Source organism: Sinocyclocheilus grahami, unplaced genomic scaffold (assembly GCF_001515645.1).
Source record: "Sinocyclocheilus grahami isolate Dianchi unplaced genomic scaffold, SAMN03320097.WGS_v1.1 scaffold466.1, whole genome shotgun sequence".
Classification (NCBI taxonomy): Eukaryota; Metazoa; Chordata; class Actinopteri; order Cypriniformes; family Cyprinidae; genus Sinocyclocheilus; species Sinocyclocheilus grahami.
The window spans coordinates 111,373-133,178 of record NW_015505645.1 but is presented as its reverse complement, the minus strand read 5'-3'; the positions used below and the strand labels follow the sequence as shown (position 1 = coordinate 133,178).

Below are 21,806 nucleotides of genomic sequence, written 5' to 3'. Positions count from 1 at the left end.
AAAAAGAGGCTGTTCTGTGACAGTGTGTTATTTCAGGTTTCTGTATACTGGGAATTTAAACCTCTGAGCAGTAAGATGTTAGGCAGAAGGTGGATTGCAAAATGTTTGTTTGATAGCCTTATTAGAGAAACCAGTCTATACCAAAACTTTAAATTCTGACCGATATCAAGCAAGCCTTCTGTGACTTTTATATGACTTTTTTGATCCTCAGGCTGTACAGACGCTAAAAAAAAAGGCTGTTCTGTGACAGTGTGTTATTTCAGGTTTCTGTATACTGGGCATTTAAACCTCTGAGCAGTAAGATGTTAGGCAGAAGGTGGATTGCAAAATGTTTGTTTGCTGCTCGTACAATGCGTAGATGATCTGTTTGCACAAAGCAGGGAAAATTGAATGTGAGGGTTGCAGGACCATAACCATCACTTTGACAGGGACAAATCTCCCTAGTAATCAGATTAGAAATCAGTCAGTGTGGAATTTGCAGTGAAATTAAACTTCTAGACTGCAGCAACGTTTCGTGCCAGTAAAGTAGCCACACATTGTCTACCTCAAGCAACGTTTTTGTAACCATGTAAGATATCAGCACAGCAAAATGGCGCTACTTAGTGGGAGAACTTGATAGAACACACAACAAAAAGACAAAAATGATTAATTTGTGAATAAGTGAAGAGGGCGACAAGTGATAACACAGTTCTCAAATTTTCTAAATGTGTTTGGCCATATATGACTTTATAAAAAGAAAAATATTATGTTGTATTTACACTACTTTTTTTATTTAAATACACAGCTGTCTCTGTTCCTAGACACACATTTAGCCTGTCATGACATCTAGAAATCAGCACTGCTGGAATTCACTGTGGTTCAACCATGTGAAATCATTTTTCCTAAAATGACCTGTAAACTGTAATCATCGTCTTAAGATGCTTAACATATTCTTGTCAGTCATTCTGCTTCATAGACTTAACAGTCTGCAATAATCTCCCAAAGAATAATTTTTACATACAGATCCATGTGAGCATGGAAACCCAAGAAGGAAACTAAGATTTTTCATGTGTGGTTAATGATGGGTATTTCTTTTAGTAACATTTTGAAAGTGCAAGCAGTGTCTGCCTACATGAATGATTTTATCAGTTGATGGACTTGAGATCTATTTTACTTGTTGTTAACATGGTTTCTGTTGCAAAAAATCATACTGTGAATCTTTCAAAACGGACACATTTTGATTGGAATCAGAAAAATACAGATATACATGTAAGAGTAATTAAAAGCATTTTATTTAAAATCACCTCCGGATTTTTAGGAATAATTTCAAAATTTCAATTCAAATCAAAGCAACATAGGCTATAATTGTCTTTGATGTGGTGTGATGATAATTAAGCAGGAATTGCTGCTAAACTGGACTGAACTTGTTTGAAAGCAAACATTTTTATTGTGAATGTGCATGCTTTGAAAAGTAAATGTAATTAACTAAGGTAACAATTATTGAAGAATTATCCACATAAGTTACAAAAGACAAAACATATTTTAATTTATGATCCAGGCAATGCAAATATTTCATCATTTATAAGCTCACATATGCCTTGTTTATTCTTGGCATTAAAAAACATCAGTGTGGCCTGTCTACTTGTGCCTTGGATGTGACACCCTCCTGATCAGTCTCTATCCGGGTTCAGTGAGTTTCTTGAGCATTGTGTTGCTTCAAACACATTAACCTCATGCTGCACCCTGTATATTGCTCTCTCAGCCTCGAGTCATGAACTGACCTCCAAATACACGCAGTACTCTTCAGGATTAGGCTGTGTTCTGAGGCATACCTTTAGTATGAACAGCTGCCCCTCCTACTTTCAGTCTATTGAGCTGTGTATCTTGACACCCTTGTGTCCTTTTCTACCTTTATTAATAGGTTTATATAGCTCTGTTTTCCTCTAACAACACCTTATCTTCTAAAAGATTCAATAAAACTTAAGGCGAATGACTATCAAAATTAAAAACATACAGTTTATAAGATATTTCTGATGTGACTGTACATACAGTTACAGTATCCAGAGAAGTGACAAATAATAGGCCTATGCTTAACAGATATATAGGTCATATGAAAATATATGCATCAAAGTTAAATGGTATTTCTATAACTATTTTGTGCATTTACACTAAGAAAAACAACTAGTAAGATTTACGTAATTTTTATTTTTTAAGTAAATTTAACAGTTGCAAAACTAAGAAAATGTTTTCTTCCTATTTATTGCAGTGCATTACTCAAAGTTGCAAGTAAATTCTAATTTTACATAAACACAATGTAAGTAAATCTAACTTGATTATTCAACATGAAATTAAGTTATGCATACATCTTTTTTTCTATATAGCATTAAAATGTATGAGTAAATGTAATTTGTTTAATGAAAATTTCATTAAAAGCTTTGAATAAAATAAATAAATAAAACTTTTTAAAAGAGTGGCTAAAGAAGTCCACCCTTGTTAATTCTTTTAAGAAAAAGAATGAATCCAAGAAAAATCATGTCAGATATTTTTCCACCTTTAATGTGATATTGAAACCAACATAATTCATATAATAAACAAAGAGAACCTTAGAAAATATTAAAAATATGAAATTAGTTAACGTAAAAATGCTTTTTATTATAAAATATTCGAATTTTAATAATTGTTATTACAACTGAAAACAGAACATAGTGGTTACTATTATTAGAATTTTCCCAACATGCGTACAGAAGAGCTACAGTTACCAAAGAAACATGCCCTTTATGAAATTGCATCATTATTTTAAGTGATGTGCAGAAAGCATTCGTGCGCCCCTATGTCCGAAAAACGCACGTCAAATCTGGCAGATGGATCTTTTGTAAGGTCTTTTTTTTCTGCAGTTCCTGGGTGCGTCTGAACGGGGCGGCCGTGATCCGGTCTGTCGCAGCGGGTCTGGTGTACTGCACGAGCTGCCGTAGAGTGTGTCACTCCCTCATCAGCGGCTCGCTGGAAATATGGCGTCAGTGCACACACGGGCGAGCCTCAACTCTGCAGACGGATAGAGATAGAAAGTGTGCACCGGGACTCGTATCACACACCAGTCTTTGCAAAGTCGACCCCTCTTTTCCTGGACATGTTCTGATTCATGCACGGGTGAACGGAGAGCCATCCCGTCGATTCGGCCCCGGTTATGGAGCCTCCGGATGAGACCAGGTAAAGGAAGCGCATCAGAACCAGTGCGTGTGTATTTGAGTCTGTGTGTCTGTATGCATATGTGTGTGTGATCACGCAACTACACAGCCGGGATTCAGGACACGCTGCCAAATAGTGCACCCATTGAGACTGTATTGGGCGCGACTAGCGCGCATGCGCGCTGCAGCTTCAACCCGCTAGTGTTGGGAAGTCCGAGTCGTTTCGGCGAATCGTTCGCTTCAACAGAATTCAGATTCAGCAGTCATTTATGGCATTGCATATTTCATGCTTTAGAAATCACCGTTTATAACGCTTATTTTTATCGTTTTTTTAAATAAGGGTTTATTTATTTATAATTTAATGTCTGTTCAGTTTGTTGCAGCCAAGATTTAGCTCATTAAAAACTAAAATTTAAACTGATAGACGTTCTTCACATTTTATAAAGTGCTATTTATTGAAACTTTTTATGTGCGCTGATCGAACTAGAAAAAAATAATTGTTAACATTTCTGCTATTAAACTTACTTTTATTTTTGCCATGTCCACCACATCCTTGGTTCATACAAATTGGTTAAATCAAAGACTATAGATAAAGGGACTTTGGTTGAATGCATCTAATTATGAATCATCTCACTTGTTATTTCTTGATTCCTTACGAATAAAAAAAAGCAACTATCTCCCAAAAATGTTGTCCTCATTTATTCACCCTTAAGTAGTTCGAAACTTGCATGAGTTTATTTCTTTAGTGGAACACAAAAATATTTTGAAACTGTTGGTAGCCAACATAGTAGGAAAAAAGTCAATGGGAACCAGAACTGTTTGGTTACCAACGTTTTTCAGAATATTTTCTTTTGTGTTCAGCAGAAGAAATTAATTCATACAGATCTGGAAGACCTTGAAGGAGAATAAATGATGACAGAATTTTCTTTTTTTTGGGTGGACTGTCCCTTTAATGAGTTGACTTGAACCGCTCTGGCCGATTCAGTCCAGTTCTCAACAGTTGTAAGCAGTTCAACCAGTTCTTTGAAAAGAACCGACTCACTAGAATGATTCATTCACGAATCAGGCATCGCTGCAACTCGCTTCCTGCCACAAAGTGATCCCGCTTTGCAGCTTCAACACTAAGCAGAATTTCACATTAAAGTTGCAAACTTTTTGTACAAGAACTAAAAACAGCTACCTCAAAGCAAGCGTATGCACGATTACATCCGTTTCTGTGGGGAAAACTCAGTGTTGATGGAAACAAGCCGAGCTGTGGGAAAGGTAAAGAGATTGTGCCTCTATGTGCAAGATCATTGTACTCGGCTAGCGCGCGAGTTATGTGTGGTGTCCCTCTCTCGTTCACTTGCTGCAGTGTGCCTTTTAAAGTTTCAGTTATGTGTACCATTTCAGTGTATTGTTGCATGGACAGATCACCGGTTATATCCGGTTTCGATCTCGGCGTTCGATTATAGATTTTGAGATTGTCGGTTCAATGTTCAAGTTTGTTTGCATCATTCCTCGAGTGCAACTTGAGTGGCAGAGAACCCTAAAAGACAACACACACTACGAGTAAAGATGGACATTGATCCGATAGCCAGTTGTGAAACAACAGTCGTGATTGAATATATAATATCCAGCCGGCCCATCAAGAGTCCTATGAGTCAGATTGACACACTCCCTCAGAGAGTTGAGGAAATGTTTGATCTGCTATTCCCAGAAATCACCCGCTGCGCTCTAACCGAGCAGGAATTCTTGGATTTGACGTGCAACATGTAGTTTCTGAGTGTTGTAATCGGGGAATTTAGTTATTTGTGTTGTTTTTTTTTATTTATTCACTGATGTTTGGAGTTCTTTTGAGACACTGTTTAGCTTGTTCTGGCATTTTATTTAGCCCCATATCTCTTGTTGGCCTGAGTCCACATGCCTTTTTTTTGCAGTGCATTATTTGCTGTCATAAATGGTGTGTCCTCCTGCATTTGAGTCTTTCTGTTTAAGATCAGGTTCAGAAAGTGTTGTTTGCTCACTGCCATGTGCACAAGGTTTTAGCTGATAAGCCCAGTGGAATGTTTTGTTTTCATAGTTTGGTCTCTTATGACCCCACGCAACGTCACCAAAAGAGTTTGCCCTGAATGCCTGGCGACAGCTTCTTAAGAATGCCTTGTTTTGTCTCTTTTCCTGCTATCCCCACCCTTCCTAGCAATTCTTTTTGATAAACCGCTTTCATTGGTAAGTGTTAAAGATAGAGATAACTTGTTTAGAAGGCGATATCAGAGATTTGTTGTGCACTTTAATTTCTTTTTATTGTGCAGTTCTTATGAACTGGGCCACTATGAGGTGAACTATAAAATCAGCTTGCATGGCATTTATTGGTTGATGATTGCTTAGTGTGTCAAGAATGCATTTCTTGGCCTTGTGTGGTGACTTAAGGTCAAGTCGAACACTTTGGAATATTTAGCACGTATTTTATTCAGTAATGTCATTGGTTATTCTGCATGCAGCTATCAAGCAAGCAATTCTTCTGTATAGTTGTTTAACTTGCAGAACTGATGTTTTGACGTTTTAGATCATTGTGTAGCATGCTGTAAATCCCCATCCCTGTTCATTTATGACCACAAGCATGCCTCAATTCCTGAATGTGTGGACTAAAAGAATTTTGACCTCGCGTCCTGGAAGCACCCATGGCTGGATCTCATTAATTTATTTCTTTGCACAGTCCGTGGTGCAGTGCTTCAGATTGTTTTCAGTCCCACGATTTATCTGACTTTATGAGAAACATCGTTTCTCCCTTACAGCCATAGTTACCATGTAGATTAATTGTTTAAAGCGTGTAAAACAAGTAAAACAAATGTTTTGGTCTGTTCAGTTGTTTGTCATGAGACAATGATTTTTATCAGGACAAACTTTGCAGGACATGGTTTGTAAGATGGACCCAGATGGAACTGAATCTTTTATGGATTATTGCAGTTTTGTCTCTTATGACCCCACGCAACGTCACCAAAAGAGTTTGCCCTGAATGCCTGGCGACAGCTTCTCAAGAATGCCTTGTTTTGTCTCTTTTCCTGCTATCCCCACCCTTCCTAGCAATTCTTTTTGATAAACCGCTTTCATTGGTAAGTGTTAAAGATAGAGATAACTTGTTTAGAATGCGATATCAGAGATTTGTTGTGCACTTTAATTTCTTTTTATTGTGCAGTTCTTATGAACTGGGCCACTATGAGGTGAACTATAAAATCAGCTTGCATGGCATTTATTGGTTGATGATTGCTTAGTGTGTCAAGAATGCATTTCTTGGGCTTGTGTGGTGACTTAAGGTCAAGTCGAACACTTTGGAATATTTAGCACGTATTTTATTCAGTAATGTCATTGGTTATTCTGCATGCAGCTATCAAGCAAGCAATTCTTCTGTATAGTTGTTTAACTTGCAGAACTGATGTTTTGACGTTTTAGATCATTGTGTAGCATGCTGTAAATCCCCATCCCTGTTCATTTATGACCACAAGCATGCCTCAATTCCTGGATGTGTGCACTAAAAGAATTTTGACCTCGCGTCCTGGAAGCACCCATGGCTGGATCTCATTAATTTATTTCTTTGCACAGTCCATGGTGCAGTGCTTCAGATTGTTTTCAGTCCCACGATTTATCTGACTTTATGAGAAACATCGTTTCTCCCTTACAGCCATAGTTACCAAGTAGATTAATTGTTTAAAGCGTGTAAAACAAGTAAAACAAATGTTTTGGTCTGTTCAGTTGTTTGTCATGAGACAATGATTTTTATCAGGACAAACTTTGCAGGACATGGTTTGTAAGATGGACCCAGATGGAACTGAATCTTTTATGGATTATTGTATATACAAAATATAAATGTTGAATTTTATGAAATGTCTGTGTTTATTATATTGTTTGTATTTATGGAATCCTGAATCTTATCTGCCAAGGGTATCCGCTTGTGAAACCGATATGGAATAAACATAAATGCAATCATGAAATATAATCAAGCCACGCTTTTCATACTTTTTCACTAAACATATGCATACTTTTCATTCATATCTGCAAAAATAACGTAAAGCAATATTAAATAAACAGCAGTATACCTTATTTACTCATATGAAAGCATGCAAAATCGCATGCTGTTATTTCATTAAATATTTTTGCATAAATGATGTAAACAAGTAGTTGCTTTGAATTGAATAATTTGAATGAACAGCTGATTCAGGTAAATGAATTGAATTAAAATTTAGAAAAGAGATGATATTGAATATATAGATGATGATATTTAAAAAATTAATTAGGCATTTGTGACATAAGGGGATTGCACAAAATTGACCTACTAGCCAAATAAAAAGTTTTTTTTTTTTCTCACTGTCAAAATAATATTGATAATGTTTTAATTATGGGATTTTCCAAACAGCCCTAGTAGTTCACACAGCTGTGCTCTGAAGCCACACATGATGCTTTTGTGGTTTATATGCATGTTTCTGATATTTCTATCCTCTATTTTAGATCATTGTGTAGCATGCTGTAAATCCCCATCCCTGTTCATTTATGACCACAAGCATGCCTCAATTCCTGGATGTGTGCACTAAAAGAATTTTGACCTCGCGTCCTGGAAGCACCCATGGCTGGATCTCATTAATTTATTTCTTTGCACAGTCCATGGTGCAGTGCTTCAGATTGTTTTCAGTCCCACGATTTATCTGACTTTATGAGAAACATCGTTTCTCCCTTACAGCCATAGTTACCAAGTAGATTAATTGTTTAAAGCGTGTAAAACAAGTAAAACAAATGTTTTGGTCTGTTCAGTTGTTTGTCATGAGACAATGATTTTTATCAGGACAAACTTTGCAGGACATGGTTTGTAAGATGGACCCAGATGGAACTGAATCTTTTATGGATTATTGTATATACAAAATATAAATGTTGAATTTTATGAAATGTCTGTGTTTATTATATTGTTTGTATTTATGGAATCCTGAATCTTATCTGCCAAGGGTATCCGCTTGTGAAACCGATATGGAATAAACATAAATGCAATCATGAAATATAATCAAGCCACGCTTTTCATACTTTTTCACTAAACATATGCATACTTTTCATTCATATCTGCAAAAATAACGTAAAGCAATATTAAATAAACAGCAGTATACCTTATTTACTCATATGAAAGCATGCAAAATCGCATGCTGTTATTTCATTAAATATTTTTGCATAAATGATGTAAACAAGTAGTTGCTTTGAATTGAATAATTTGAATGAACAGCTGATTCAGGTAAATGAATTGAATTAAAATTTAGAAAAGAGATGATATTGAATATATAGATGATGATATTTAAAAAATTAATTAGGCATTTGTGACATAAGGGGATTGCACAAAATTGACCTACTAGCCAAATAAAAAGTGTTTTTTTTTTTCTCACTGTCAAAATAATATTGATAATGTTTTAATTATGGGATTTTCCAAACAGCCCTAGTAGTTCACACAGCTGTGCTCTGAAGCCACACATGATGCTTTTGTGGTTTATATGCATGTTTCTGATATTTCTATCCTCTATGTGGTATTTTGGTTGCAAGGTTAGTATTTTTGGTTTGTATGTTGGCCAAGCACCTGCATCTCTCTGCCCAGCAGAGCTTCAGCCCACTGTGTCTTCTGTTTAACGTGTCTTCAGGAAGGACGTGCCGAGATGTAACACAGATCATCCCAAAGCGATCATTTGTCTAGCTACTCCCAAAACAGTCTTTAGTTTCTCATGTAATACCTTCCATTATGCTTTCAATTGTCCGAAGAGGGTGTGCACTAGGGGTGGAGGTTAGAATAGTGGCTTATGTTGAGATTTCAATGCAATGGTATCGGCTAGACAAGGTTGGTGGATTTTCATTGGTCCCTCATGCAACAATCACTCCATTTTGCTCCGCATGCTCATGTCTTAATGTCACACACACACTCACACACACACACACACACAAACACATAAGTCATTCTGCCTTGCGGCCTCAAATGGTCATTATGTGGACTCAGGAAATTATATTGTAGAAATCTGTGGCATAGTGATGGGAAATAGAGCAAAGGAAGTAGCTTGTTTTAAAATTAGAGGAAGTCTGCTGTAGCATTCCTGGAACTCATTTTTCATAATGTGACTTTGTGCTATTATCCACTTCATTCATCCACGACCAACATCAGTCACTCCATGCATAAGATGTATAGTCTACAATTATAGCAATGAATCATATATCTAATTTGTGCCTATAGAGATCTTATTTAAGAGGCCAACCTTTAACTTAACAAGCACCATTACCTTTATCCAGTTTGAGTCATGCAATTATAGAAAATGTGTTTTCTTGCAGAATGCAGATACATTCTTAGCATGGAAGTGCGTGTACGTTGTGATGGTGGATTTTCATTGGTCCCTCATGCAACAATCACTCCATTTTGCTCCGCATGCTCATGTCTTAATGTCACACACACACTCACACACACACACACACACACACACATAAGTCATTCTGCCTTGCGGCCTCAAATGGTCATTATGTGGACTCAGGAAATGATATTGTAGAAATCTGTGGCATAGTGATGGGAAATAGAGCAAAGGAAGTAGCTTGTTTTAAAATTAGAGGAAGTCTGCTGTAGCATTCCTGGAACTCATTTTTCATAATGTGACTGTGCTATTATCCACTTCATTCATCCACGACCAACATCAGTCACTCCATGCATAAGATGTATAGTCTACAATTATAGCAATGAATCATATATCTAATTTGTGCCTATAGAGATCTTATTTAAGAGGCCAACCTTTAACTTAACAAGCACCATTACCTTTATCCAGTTTGAGTCATGCAATTATAGAAAATGTGTTTTCTTGCAGAATGCAGATACATTCTTAGCATGGAAGTGCGTGTACGTTGTGATATGGAAGATGCAAATCAATAAAACCGAAACCTCAAAGTGCTGCACTTGTGCTGCTTTCACAATAAGGAAAATGTGCAGGAATGAAAGAGTCACTCTGGATCTTGATAGGCTTGGTAATACAGTTTAGTAATGGCCTGAGTGCAATGCTTTTGACTGTGTGCAGTAGGGCATTCTGACAGGCCATGGAAACCAGTTTACATTTGCACATTTCTAGATACTTTTATCCAAAGTAGCTTAAAGTGAATTCAATTTACATTTATGAATATTCACACAATAACTATTTTGAAAATGATAAAAAGCTCTTATGTTTAATTTCTGCAATAAAACACCAGCACCAAACAGAACTGCGAATAAGGTTGATTTTAAACAGTGTTTTCTTCTCATTAAGGCTGCTCAAACAAACGGCTCACAGTTTTATTTGGTGCTGCTTATGATGCAGAAGTTACACACCTGACCTTTTAATTTTCTTTGTAGGCTCAGACCCACATATGCAAAAATCCAAACCAGAATCATTACACTTCACGTCTATGAGGAAATATTGAATATTAATTGCATGACGACATGAGCTCAGAGAAATACATTCAAGGGAACATCACAGGCCAGTCTCTGGATTTTGTTTCCAGTGCTTGTGGGATAAGGTCATATGGATGTAAGTTTGGTGCTTGGGCTGCAGCTAACAACTGTTTTAATAATCAATTAATCTCTTCGATCTTTGTAATGTAATTGCTATTATGATTTTTTTTGTAATTGCATAGTTTTGTAAATACACACTGCCATTTAATGGTTTTCAGTCAGTGAGCTTTTTTTAAATTAAATAAATTAATGCTTTTATTCAGCAAGCACACATTAAACTGATCAAAAATAGGGCTGTACCTATCGATTATTTTAGTAATCGAGTATTCTACAGATTATTCCATCGATTAATCGAGTAATCGGATAAGTAATTTTTCTTTATTAAAGCGCAATACTAAATATACAAGAGATAATAAGATGGATCTCTTAAAATAAACAATTAATTTGTTTTCTTTTTAGAAAAATTACCATTTTTATTGCTGAAATTGCATACATTAATAATCGTGAAAACTAAACCTATTTAATTGCCAAATTGCATTCAAAATACAAATACATCATAAAAAGAAATAAATAAAAATACAAAAATCAATTTCACATTACTTTAAAAAAGGTAAACAGTACAAACTAAAACTAAGGCATAAATCAAAATATAGTAATAAAAATAATAATAATAATACCTAAATATTGCATTTATGTCGTGCAACTTAACTTTCAAGTTTCAGCCTAACTAAAGCTCAGGCATGGCATAAGCCTTTACTGTCTTCTTGGAAGGCTTTGTGGCTTTTGTGAGAGGCAAAAAATCAGTGGACAGGAAGGTAACTTGGAACAAGAACAAGAGACCATACACAATTTTTAAACTGCATTTTTACATTTATAAAGCCTTTTTGTTTTTTTTAAAAGTGTGCATCATCTTTTGAGTCAAAGTCTTACATTTAATCAGTTACCAAGCAAATGAAATCAGAATCAACAAAATTCATCTTTGCAATGCCCGTCATGTTTCACAGAGATGCAAAACAGCGCTGTGGCTGTTTGGAATTTGTTTGTTGGCAAAATAAAGCAAAAACAGGCAATATAGTAAGTCTCATAATATTACTTTCTTGTTTATTGAACTGTTGAATAAAATCACATTTGTAATCATGCTGATTTTAGAGGTGAAAACTGGCACTCCTCGTGTGATATTGACTAACGTTCTTTCTGTGGTATTTTTATGCACAATGGCGTTTAGTCTTTCACAAAACATAGCTAACGTAGGGACATTATAACTACCCACCATATTGAAACAGTTACTCGAGGTATTTGAGGAATAGTTTCAGCCCTAAAAATAACAGTAAAGACATAATGTTACAAAAGATTTATTTTTTCAAATAAATGCTGTGCGTCTCTGTCTTGTGTCAGTGGTGACTGATAGTGCCCAATCAGGTGGTCATGTGACTTGCAGGGCCTCAATCAATCAGCCAGTGGCTCAGCAGGGATGTTGTCTGCTGTTAGAGAAGGAAGTGTGTGAATGTGTGTGTGCACATGCCAGCGGTAACAAAACATTGCTCACAAGGCCTTATGTCAAAGTTACGTGGTTCAAAGATTGCGGCGTGGCTTACTATTTTTGTTTTGTCTGTGACATGATGTTCTTTTAGATTTTGGCCACGACCGTGAACATCCTTTGAAAAACGATTCATTTATTTTCATTCTCTCCCTATATTAATTACAAGTCCATGTTTCCACCGAAGGGAAAAATATCAAATACATTTCCTTCTTATCTGCTTGTCAACCTCCTTATTTGCCAGGGTGAATCTTAAGAAAACTGTCAAGAAATATCCAGCTCATATTTTGCCCCAAAATCAAAAGAAAGGAAATGTTTTGTTTGAATATTTAAAAAAATTTAATTTATTCCTGTGATTGCAAAGCTGAATTTTCAGCCTGATTTCAGTTACAAAATCCTTCAGAAATCACTCTAATATGTTTGTTTGGTGCTCAGGAAACATTTCTTATTATTATCAGTGTTGAAAACAGTTGTGCTTAGAGCTGCCCCCTAATAGTCGACTAACCGTTAGTCGACGAGAAGAGGCTTGGTTGACCAAAATTTCATTAGTCACTTAGTCGCAAGAAAGAAAAATTCCAGACGAAGTGGCGAGATCACGCAGTCCGTGACGGACAAATCGTTAACGGCTGGTCTATGCAGTAATATAGTACATCGGGCAGGACATCCATATGCTCACCTAACATTCATCGACCTCAAATATGGCTTATCATCTGAAATATGTATGTAGTAGCAACTTTACATGGCAGCTCAATCTAATGTTAGCCTAGAAAAAAGTGCGCTATTCACGTTGTTTGTGCGGAGTGTGGAAGCTGAACAGTAGCGCGCTTGGGCTACTGCATGACAGATGGAGGCGCCGGTGCGATCATTTGATCTTAAAATACTTCGTCATTTTTGGTCATACAGATAAGATTAATGCATCTTTTGTATCTGTTAAGACTCTACGTTTATTCGTGTGCACTCAGAATAACAACGAAACGTTGCGCTTTTGTAAAATAATTAAAGCGAACAGGATGTGCTTTCTCCCAACTCGCACTCTGTGAACTTGAGGGTCGCCGTGATTTTGCCAAGTAAGACATGTTCCTGGATCAATATCTTTTGATGATCCTGGATCAACATTATTGTCCAAAAATATAGACTTAACCCAATCCCTAAACCTAATCCTACCCATAATTTATTCCTAAAATCAGTGGGAAATGATAGCTGATTATTAAGGGTGTAGAAGCACCTAACCCTGATTGTAAGCCTAAAACATATATTTCCTGAAAAGTTATATCTCAATTCTGATTGGTTGATTGGAATGTTGTTCCAGGATCAACAAGGATGTTGATCCAGGAACATGTTGTACTTGGTGAAATCACGGTCACCGAACTTGAGCGCATCACTTTGAAACTCCGTGTATGCTTGCCTTATTACAGACATGATAATTATATCTATAGAGAGTGAAACTTTTAAATGAACCAATTCAAATAAAAAACAAATATTCTCAGATTATGTAATCCGTATGAAACATGCATACAGGCGCATACTGCGGAGATGCCGAGTCCGTGTCCCCGACTTCATCTCTAAAACCGAAAACAGAAAGCACTAGTGTAACAATAAATTATTAAAACGTTAATGCAGTGTACTTGCTGTTTTTCCCTAACACATTCATAATTATTATATTTGCCGGTGCGCTGTGGCAAGCCTTTGTTTGTGTGCGCTTATTAGGCTATGTAGGCAATTAAAGGCTCATTATTATGATTTATTTGGTTTATTAATAAAAGTGCAACTAATAGTCGACTAATGCTTAAAATGAACGTCTACTAGTCGACCAGAAAAATCTTTAGTCGAGGGCAGCCCTAGTTGTGCTGCTTAAAAGTAGGGTGGGTGATTTCGGAGAGGTTAGCAATAGCAAGCTAGCTTTTCCACTGCGTGGTACGACTCAGCACGGCTCTGCTTGGCTCGGCTTGCTTGCTTTTTCAACTGCAGTTAGTATCGCTTGAAAGTGGGTGGGATTATAGACCAGTTGCGGCACCTCTACTGCAGTGGTTTGGTGTCTCGTGTCTCAAATCTAATGAAGCTGGTATTGACCTGCAGTGTTAACATGTCACATTTTAGTATCGGTGTGGGTGGGTACTTTTAGTATCGGAGGTGGTACTATTTAAGTGAACTGTACTATGCAGTGGAAAAGCGCCAGAAAGTGAGCCGTGCCATTCTGTGCAGTGGAAAAGCGCCAAAGCAAGCTATACCGTGCCGTACTATGTAGTGGAAAAGCGCCATAGGATCCCCCCCTCCCTGCAAATCATTCTCCAAAGCCACGCTGCATCCAAAACACATGAACACGCACAGGTAGATCAGAGGCTAACCAGCAACAGGGTTAAATGCAGCACTGTCAGATTACATCGTCTCATTCACCGGTGAGAAAACATTACGGAACAAAGCGCATAATATTACAATAATAACACCTTCCATTCTCGCTCGGTCTGCAATGGCGTAACGGAACGTGCTGATGACGTATCATATCTGCGTGAAAAGGGTGCTCGGAAGTATGCAAATACATATGTTGACAAACATTTTATGGTCCTACGCCTTCCACAGACGATATAAATACATATAAATAAATTTAGACCAGTTAACTTAGTGATTGCTATAAGGATGTGAAGAGACTTTCAACCAGAATAACAAAAAATCACTTACCCAGCCTTTAATATTTTTGTGGAAAGAGTGATACATTTTTTTCAGCATTCTTTGATCAATAGAAAGTTTAAAAGGATAAAATGTGTCTTAAACTTAGAATTTGTTTTTGATCAATTTAAAGCATACTTGCTGAATTGATTTTGGGGAGAAAATGTTTAACATTGCAAATTGAACTGCAAAGTCCTTATAAAGAGTTGTACACTTTATTTTGCACTTGATCGTGTTCATTTAGTGGGAAACTTTATGGGGCTCAGGACCATATTTTTGAGTGCCCTCCGCCACGTCCAGTGAGCATGTTATAATATAGAGAATCTTAATTCAGTCCTAATTCAGATTTTTGAATAAATACTTAAAAATGTCTGTTTAGCATATTGAGTATTGTCAGCAGTATTAAAAAACATTACGAATTTCAGCAATATCATTCTTTCCTAATCCTATCACTGGCTGCAGCCAGCCATTAGATGCTGAGACCATTTGGTCCACGCGTCGCTCGCACACAATGAAGCGCTGCAGGCTACAACAATGACTCCAGTGGCGGATGGGGTCAGAGTTCACTGGCCTCTCTTGACTGCAGCGAGGCAGATGTGGTCAGCTCTGTTTATGGCCCTCGTGAAAGGCTGTAACATTCCACTGCTGTATAGTTTGTTCATGATAACCTTGGACGAGCTATTCAGTAGACTTGAGCTGAATATGCAGCCATAAATCAACAACTTGTGTTGCTTTTGTGCGTTATGGGGTTGCACTCAGCGCTGCCGTGGTGTTCCTGCATGTTGGATGCCTTTCAGTGGGGTGATAGTACGGAGGTGGAATTCTTTAGACCTTTCCGCTCTAGTGCTCAAGCAGTGTTCAATGGAGATACGTCATGACAACCAAACAAACAGCCAGAGCCTGGGTGATTTCACCATTTCCTGTGTCATTCCTGAAGGGTTTGGTCACAGTTAGACTCTGCCCGGGGCTGCACCTTCAAACACAAACACTCTGTCACTCTCCCAGCAGTGCATATTTGCTCACAGAGAGAAAAAAAGTAGAAGTTATGGAATCCTTCTTATTGCTTATGTGGTCAAGTGTTTAGAATTCATGTCATTGAATCATGACACATCATGTCATGCTGTGCTCATTATTGAAAAAAGACAGATCAGTTTGCATGCAGTGTGTTTAAGTGTAGGGCTGGGCTGCACGATTGATCGCAGTAGCTGAAAACGTGATATGGCTTAGTGCGATTATCAAATCACAAAATCTGCAGTTTAATTAAATGTACGTGCTGCATGGCAATGTGGTGTTTTAAACACTAGCAGCTCATTTATCTGGTGGCTTTTTTTAGTGTTTCAAAACGGCTTGGATTGCAGAAAATGCTGCTCCTCATAAAGTCATCTCTACTGTGAGTTTGGGTCACTTATAATGTGCATTTGGGAACTATCTTCCGAAACTTATTAATAAGAAACACTTATAAACCAACTGTTGTCAACAAAAGAGAAGCTTTAAGGGCTCCTTGCTGTGTTCAATCAAGTCATTTTAAAATTTGTAAACATTAGTATTGTATTTATACAGTTTTACTTTCAAAGCTTTTAAAAGCCATGCAATTGAAATTTTTATCAGAAAAGTCACAATAAAACTTGTGCATCATAGTAAATGGTGCCAAAATGTTGCTTTTTTTAAGTGATGTGAGTCAGCTAAATGTAAATGATGGGTCTTGGGGTGGTATCCATATGTTAAGTGGCGGCAGCGGCGGATGGGGTCAGAGTTCACTGGCCTCTCTTGACTGCAGCGAGGCAGATGTGGTCAGCTCTGTTTATGGCCCTCGTGAAAGGCTGTAACATTCCACTGCTGTATAGTTTGTTCATGATAACCTTGGACGAGCTATTCAGTAGACTTGAGCTGAATATGCAGCCATAAATCAACAACTTGTGTTGCTTTTGTGCGTTATGGGGTTGCACTCAGCGCTGCCGTGGTGTTCCTGCATGTTGGATGCCTTTCAGTGGGGTGATAGTACGGAGGTGGAATTCTTTAGACCTTTCCGCTCTAGTGCTCAAGCAGTGTTCAATGGAGATACGTCATGACAACCAAACAAACAGCCAGAGCCTGGGTGATTTCACCATTTCCTGTGTCATTCCTGAAGGGTTTGGTCACAGTTAGACTCTGCCCGGGGCTGCACCTTCAAACACAAACACTCTGTCACTCTCCCAGCAGTGCATATTTGCTCACAGAGAGAAAAAAAGTAGAAGTTATGGAATCCTTCTTATTGCTTATGTGGTCAAGTGTTTAGAATTCATGTCATTGAATCATGACACATCATGTCATGCTGTGCTCATTATTGAAAAAAGACAGATCAGTTTGCATGCAGTGTGTTTAAGTGTAGGGCTGGGCTGCACGATTGATCGCAGTAGCTGAAAACGTGATATGGCTTAGTGCGATTATCAAATCACAAAATCTGCAGTTTAATTAAATGTACGTGCTGCATGGCAATGTGGTGTTTTAAACACTAGCAGCTCATTTATCTGGTGGCTTTTTTTAGTGTTTCAAAACGGCTTGGATTGCAGAAAATGCTGCTCCTCATAAAGTCATCTCTACTGTGAGTTTGGGTCACTTATAATGTGCATTTGGGAACTATCTTCCGAAACTTATTAATAAGAAACACTTATAAACCAACTGTTGTCAACAAAAGAGAAGCTTTAAGGGCTCCTTGCTGTGTTCAATCAAGTCATTTTAAAATTTGTAAACATTAGTATTGTATTTATACAGTTTTACTTTCAAAGCTTTTAAAAGCCATGCAATTGAAATTTTTATCAGAAAAGTCACAATAAAACTTGTGCATCATAGTAAATGGTGCCAAAATGTTGCTTTTTTTAAGTGATGTGAGTCAGCTAAATGTAAATGATGGGTCTTGGGGTGGTATCCATATGTTAAGTGGCGGCAGCGGTGGGGTGCAGGGTGTCGGGCTGGCTGTGTCTGAATGTTCTGGCACGAGGACCACAATACACTGCAGCAGGTGTCTGGGGGGGACTTTTGGGCTGGCTGGTGACTCCCTAGGGGATTGTGGGTGAATTTATGTATGTGAGGGGCAGATGGATGATTCTGGCTTTACTCTGAGTGGTCTTTGTGAGTGGAAACAGATTAACTCAACCAAAGTCTGACCCCACTGTGAAAGTGATCCCTTCCGCCATTGCCTGACAATGGCCCTGTATCAATATCATTTTCCTCCCACACACACAGACATGCACGTGTCCAAATACACCTACATACACAGTTTGTCTCAGCATGATGGCGAGTTTTGCACCAGTTAGCAAATCAGTCCTTTTTTTTGTTTGTTTCATTGTCTAAGGGATGAATTAACTCTTCCGATTTATAATCCTCTTAAAAACTGTAAGTCCCTTATAATGAGCTTCTTGACCTTGCTGTGCATTTATTTTCTTAAATTCTTCCATTTTGATAACAGAAATGTGGTTTAGCTTTAAGTTTGCTCAAAGCTGCACTTCAGGTTCTGCTCCATACTCATATTTGAAAGTGAAAGTAAAAGTAAAAGTGATGTGTAGCCAAGTATGGTGTCCATACTCGAAATTTGTGCTCTGCATTTAACCCATCGTGGTATTAAAGGTGGAAGAAAGCGCTAGTCATTCATTCCCCCTACCTACAATCACTAACCATTAGGCCACGACTACCCCATATTTTGGATTGTTGTTATTTCTGTTCAGGCTCAAGGACTCGTCCAAAGATGTGCCCCAGCAGAACACAGAGGTGGATGAGTCTTGGGACGAGCCCAGCCAGGAAGAGGAGACACTCTACAGCACCTCCCCTCCCCGCACTCCTCGGCAGATGAAACGTATGTCCAACAAACACCAGAGAAACAGTCAGGGGTCAAAGGGCAAAGGTGAGACCCCTTAACATTGCAAATTTCTGAAACATATGGTGTTAGGGCCCCAGTGATGTCACAGCCATCATTCTGGAGTGACTTTCAAGCGCTTAAGATCATGTTGAATGAAAATAAAGAAAACCGTTGTACCTCCAGCTCTGTGCACTGATATTTAATTATTAAGGGGAAAAAACAATTATTAAAAGAAGATTTCATTAAAGAGTAATAACTAGGGCTGCAACAACTATGCAAAATTTATAAAAAAATAGTTGTTTGGAACTATTTTCCTTTGTGAAATTGAGCAGAACCAGAGAATATTGAAATGTAACACAATATTAACTTCTTGTTTATTTAAGTGTTGTATAAAATCAATATCACATTTGCAGTTCGTCTTCTGCTTGTGTGGTTTTGCTAATTCATGTCATATGATTTAATGTAAGACAAAAACCCATCCAGGGGCATTTTTTTGCCCTCATATCTTGAATTTTAGGGGCATATAACTGCCTTCTAATAGGTTACATCACACAGTCAGTCGTCGCCCTGCATATTCGAACAGGTCTGGGCCAGGTACATTAAATATGTTGTTCATTTTAACACGTTATTTTTAGTAATGTTCTATTATATTGCTTGTATTTAATGCAAGAAGTATACTAAAGAAAAAACAGACTTAATATATTTAGAAGTATATTTAAGTACATCACAGGATAATTTTTGTAACATCATTGGAATAAATGGGTCGTCTGTCACCAACCTTCATCTCTTTCATCAACAGAGAAGCTGTGTTCCTCCAGCCCGTTGTCTCAACGAGAACGTGAGGGAGCCAGATCAGTCGAACCTTCTGAAGAGCACAGCTACAAGCAGGAAAAGAAACAGCGCTTCAACCAGCGCTCCAACCAGCGGGACAGCAAGAAGACATTCGAGGGCTCCTTCATGCTGGATCCAATGTCCAAGACCAGTGCCATCGGCTCCAGAAACATGGATCCCCGCAAGCCCTACCTGAGCCTGGGCATGTTGCCCGTTCGTACCCACCGGCAGACCTCGCGCACAGACTGTCCGGCAGACCGCCTCAAATTCTTTGAGACTCTGCGGCTGCTGCTTAAGCTCACCTCCATGTCATCCAAGAAGAAGGAGAAAGAGCAGCGAGGCCTGGAGAACACAGCCTTTATGGACCAGAACAATGAGGTTATCTGGTTAGAGTTGCAGGCCTGGCACGCCCGCCGTAGTGTCGTGGAGCAGGACCTGTACCTGTACACTGCCCGCCAAGCCATACCTGACATCATCAAGGAGGTTCTGCACTTCAAAGTTGACTATAGCAGCCTAGCCGGGCTTGAGAGCAGTGTCTCAGTTGAGGAGAGCAACTCCTGTCCTGGCGAAACCAACTGCAGGAATGATTCATTTAGCTTTAGCACCTGCTCCACGTCCTGGGGAGAGATCGACGCCGCTGCTCCTTTTTCTTCAGTGCTGGAGTGCCGGGAGCACCTGCAAAGGCAGCGGGTAGCTTTCGATCAGGTCAAGCGTGTCATGTCGCTGTTAGAGTCGGTGGAAGCTCTGTACCCATCCCTGCAAACCTTGCAGAAGGACTACGAAAAATATGCGGCTCGAGACTTCCAGGGCAGGGTGCAGGCGCTCTGCTTGTGGCTCAACATCACTCAGGACCTGAATCAGAAGCTGCGTGTGATGGGCACCGTGCTGGGCCTCAGGGACCTTTCCCGCATCGGCTGGCCCATCTTCGAGATCCCCTCGCCTCGCTGCTCCCATGGCAATGAGGACGATGAGGTGGATGAGGATGAGACAGAGTCTACCGCTACCTTCACTGCTGACAACGATGGGGAGGAAAGGACCTTGAGTGAGGCGACCAGCGACGGGGAGCAGTCGCCCTGCCCCACGCCAAAGTTTTCACGCCTCCTGTCAGAGGAGGAGCTCCTCCCGAGGGACAACGAGACCTGCTACTTTCCCACCGCCATATACAGGCCGTTTGTGGATAAGGCACTTAAACAGATGGGACTCCGTAAACTGATCCTCAGACTGCACAAGCTGATGGACCGTTCACTGCAGAGGTCCAGAACTGCTCTGTTGAGTCACATGCCGGCTCAAGAGGTGAGAGAGCAACTGTGGAGCTTCTGAATGTTGGCAGGATGTTAGTTTGGTTGTGAACGTTTGGAATATCGGAGAAAATGGGAAAACATTCCTTTTGGCTTCATGGCAACTTTGAAAGAATGAGAAGCTGAGAAGGATTAGTTCACCCCAAAATGAGAATACTTTCATCATTACCTCACTTTCATTTTGTTCCAGAACTATGACTTTTCTGCTTCTGTTGAGCACAAAAGGGGAACTGTACTGGTTGCTCTTCCATGCAGTTGCTATAAATGGGATCTAAATCTTAAAGCTCCAAAAGAGTCAAATAGTCCTCATGCAAATGATTCTCTTTACGTTTATCTCCGCAAATGGGTCATTGAGTCTGTGAATTTGAGAACTAGATCAGTTAGGTTGGTGAATGAATCATTCCACTAGTGAACTGCATCAGCAGATTTGTAAAAAAAAATAATAATCTGAAATTTTTAACTGTTTTGTGCACAAATTAATCTACATCACTTTGAGCTGATTGACATAATGTTGCAATGTGACAGAAGTAACAGATCTTTTCTTCTTTATAGTGACATACATCCGAGTGAAACAAAAAACGAAAAGTAAAATGGAGACTTCATTCAATTAATCAGTTGTTGATTGGATTAACGCAAATCTAAATGTGAGCTTGCGGTCGATTGTAAGAAATGGGCAGGGTTTATGCAAACTAAATGTTTTGAGAAGTCCAGCATGCATCACCAGAGAAAAGTCTGTCCTTTCATCAGAAGATTGAGATTGATTAAACACATTTTAATTAAATGTTCCAAGGTCAAAAAATAAAACATATGCATGGATTAATCATTTACAAAAAGACCAAAAACACATTTTTCTTTTTTTGCCGACTTTACATTTAGGTATGTTAGGTGTGTTTATATAGCACAGGGGCCACGTAGACCACTTTTATGGTGCTATTTTGTGATTTTGGAGCTTGACAGTCCCATTTATTCATTTAGTTTGAGTATTTTAAAAGTAGCGGCTGTGTTCTGCCAAAACAAAGTC

The 21,806-nt window shown here is 38.6% G+C and overlaps 1 protein-coding gene across 1 annotated transcript in view; it reads left to right on the top strand.

Annotated features, from left to right (window-relative positions):
• Positions 1-2,720: 2,720 nt before the first annotated feature.
• Positions 2,721-21,806, top strand: part of LOC107553172 (mitogen-activated protein kinase kinase kinase 4-like) — a 33,497-nt gene continuing 14,411 nt past the window's right edge. The window contains exons 1-3 of the mRNA XM_016235305.1: positions 2,721-3,186; positions 18,526-18,701; positions 19,456-20,780. Of these exons, the coding sequence (XP_016090791.1) occupies positions 3,164-3,186; positions 18,526-18,701; positions 19,456-20,780 (1,524 nt within the window). The 5' untranslated portion in view covers positions 2,721-3,163. The remainder of the gene's footprint in view (positions 3,187-18,525; positions 18,702-19,455; positions 20,781-21,806) is intronic.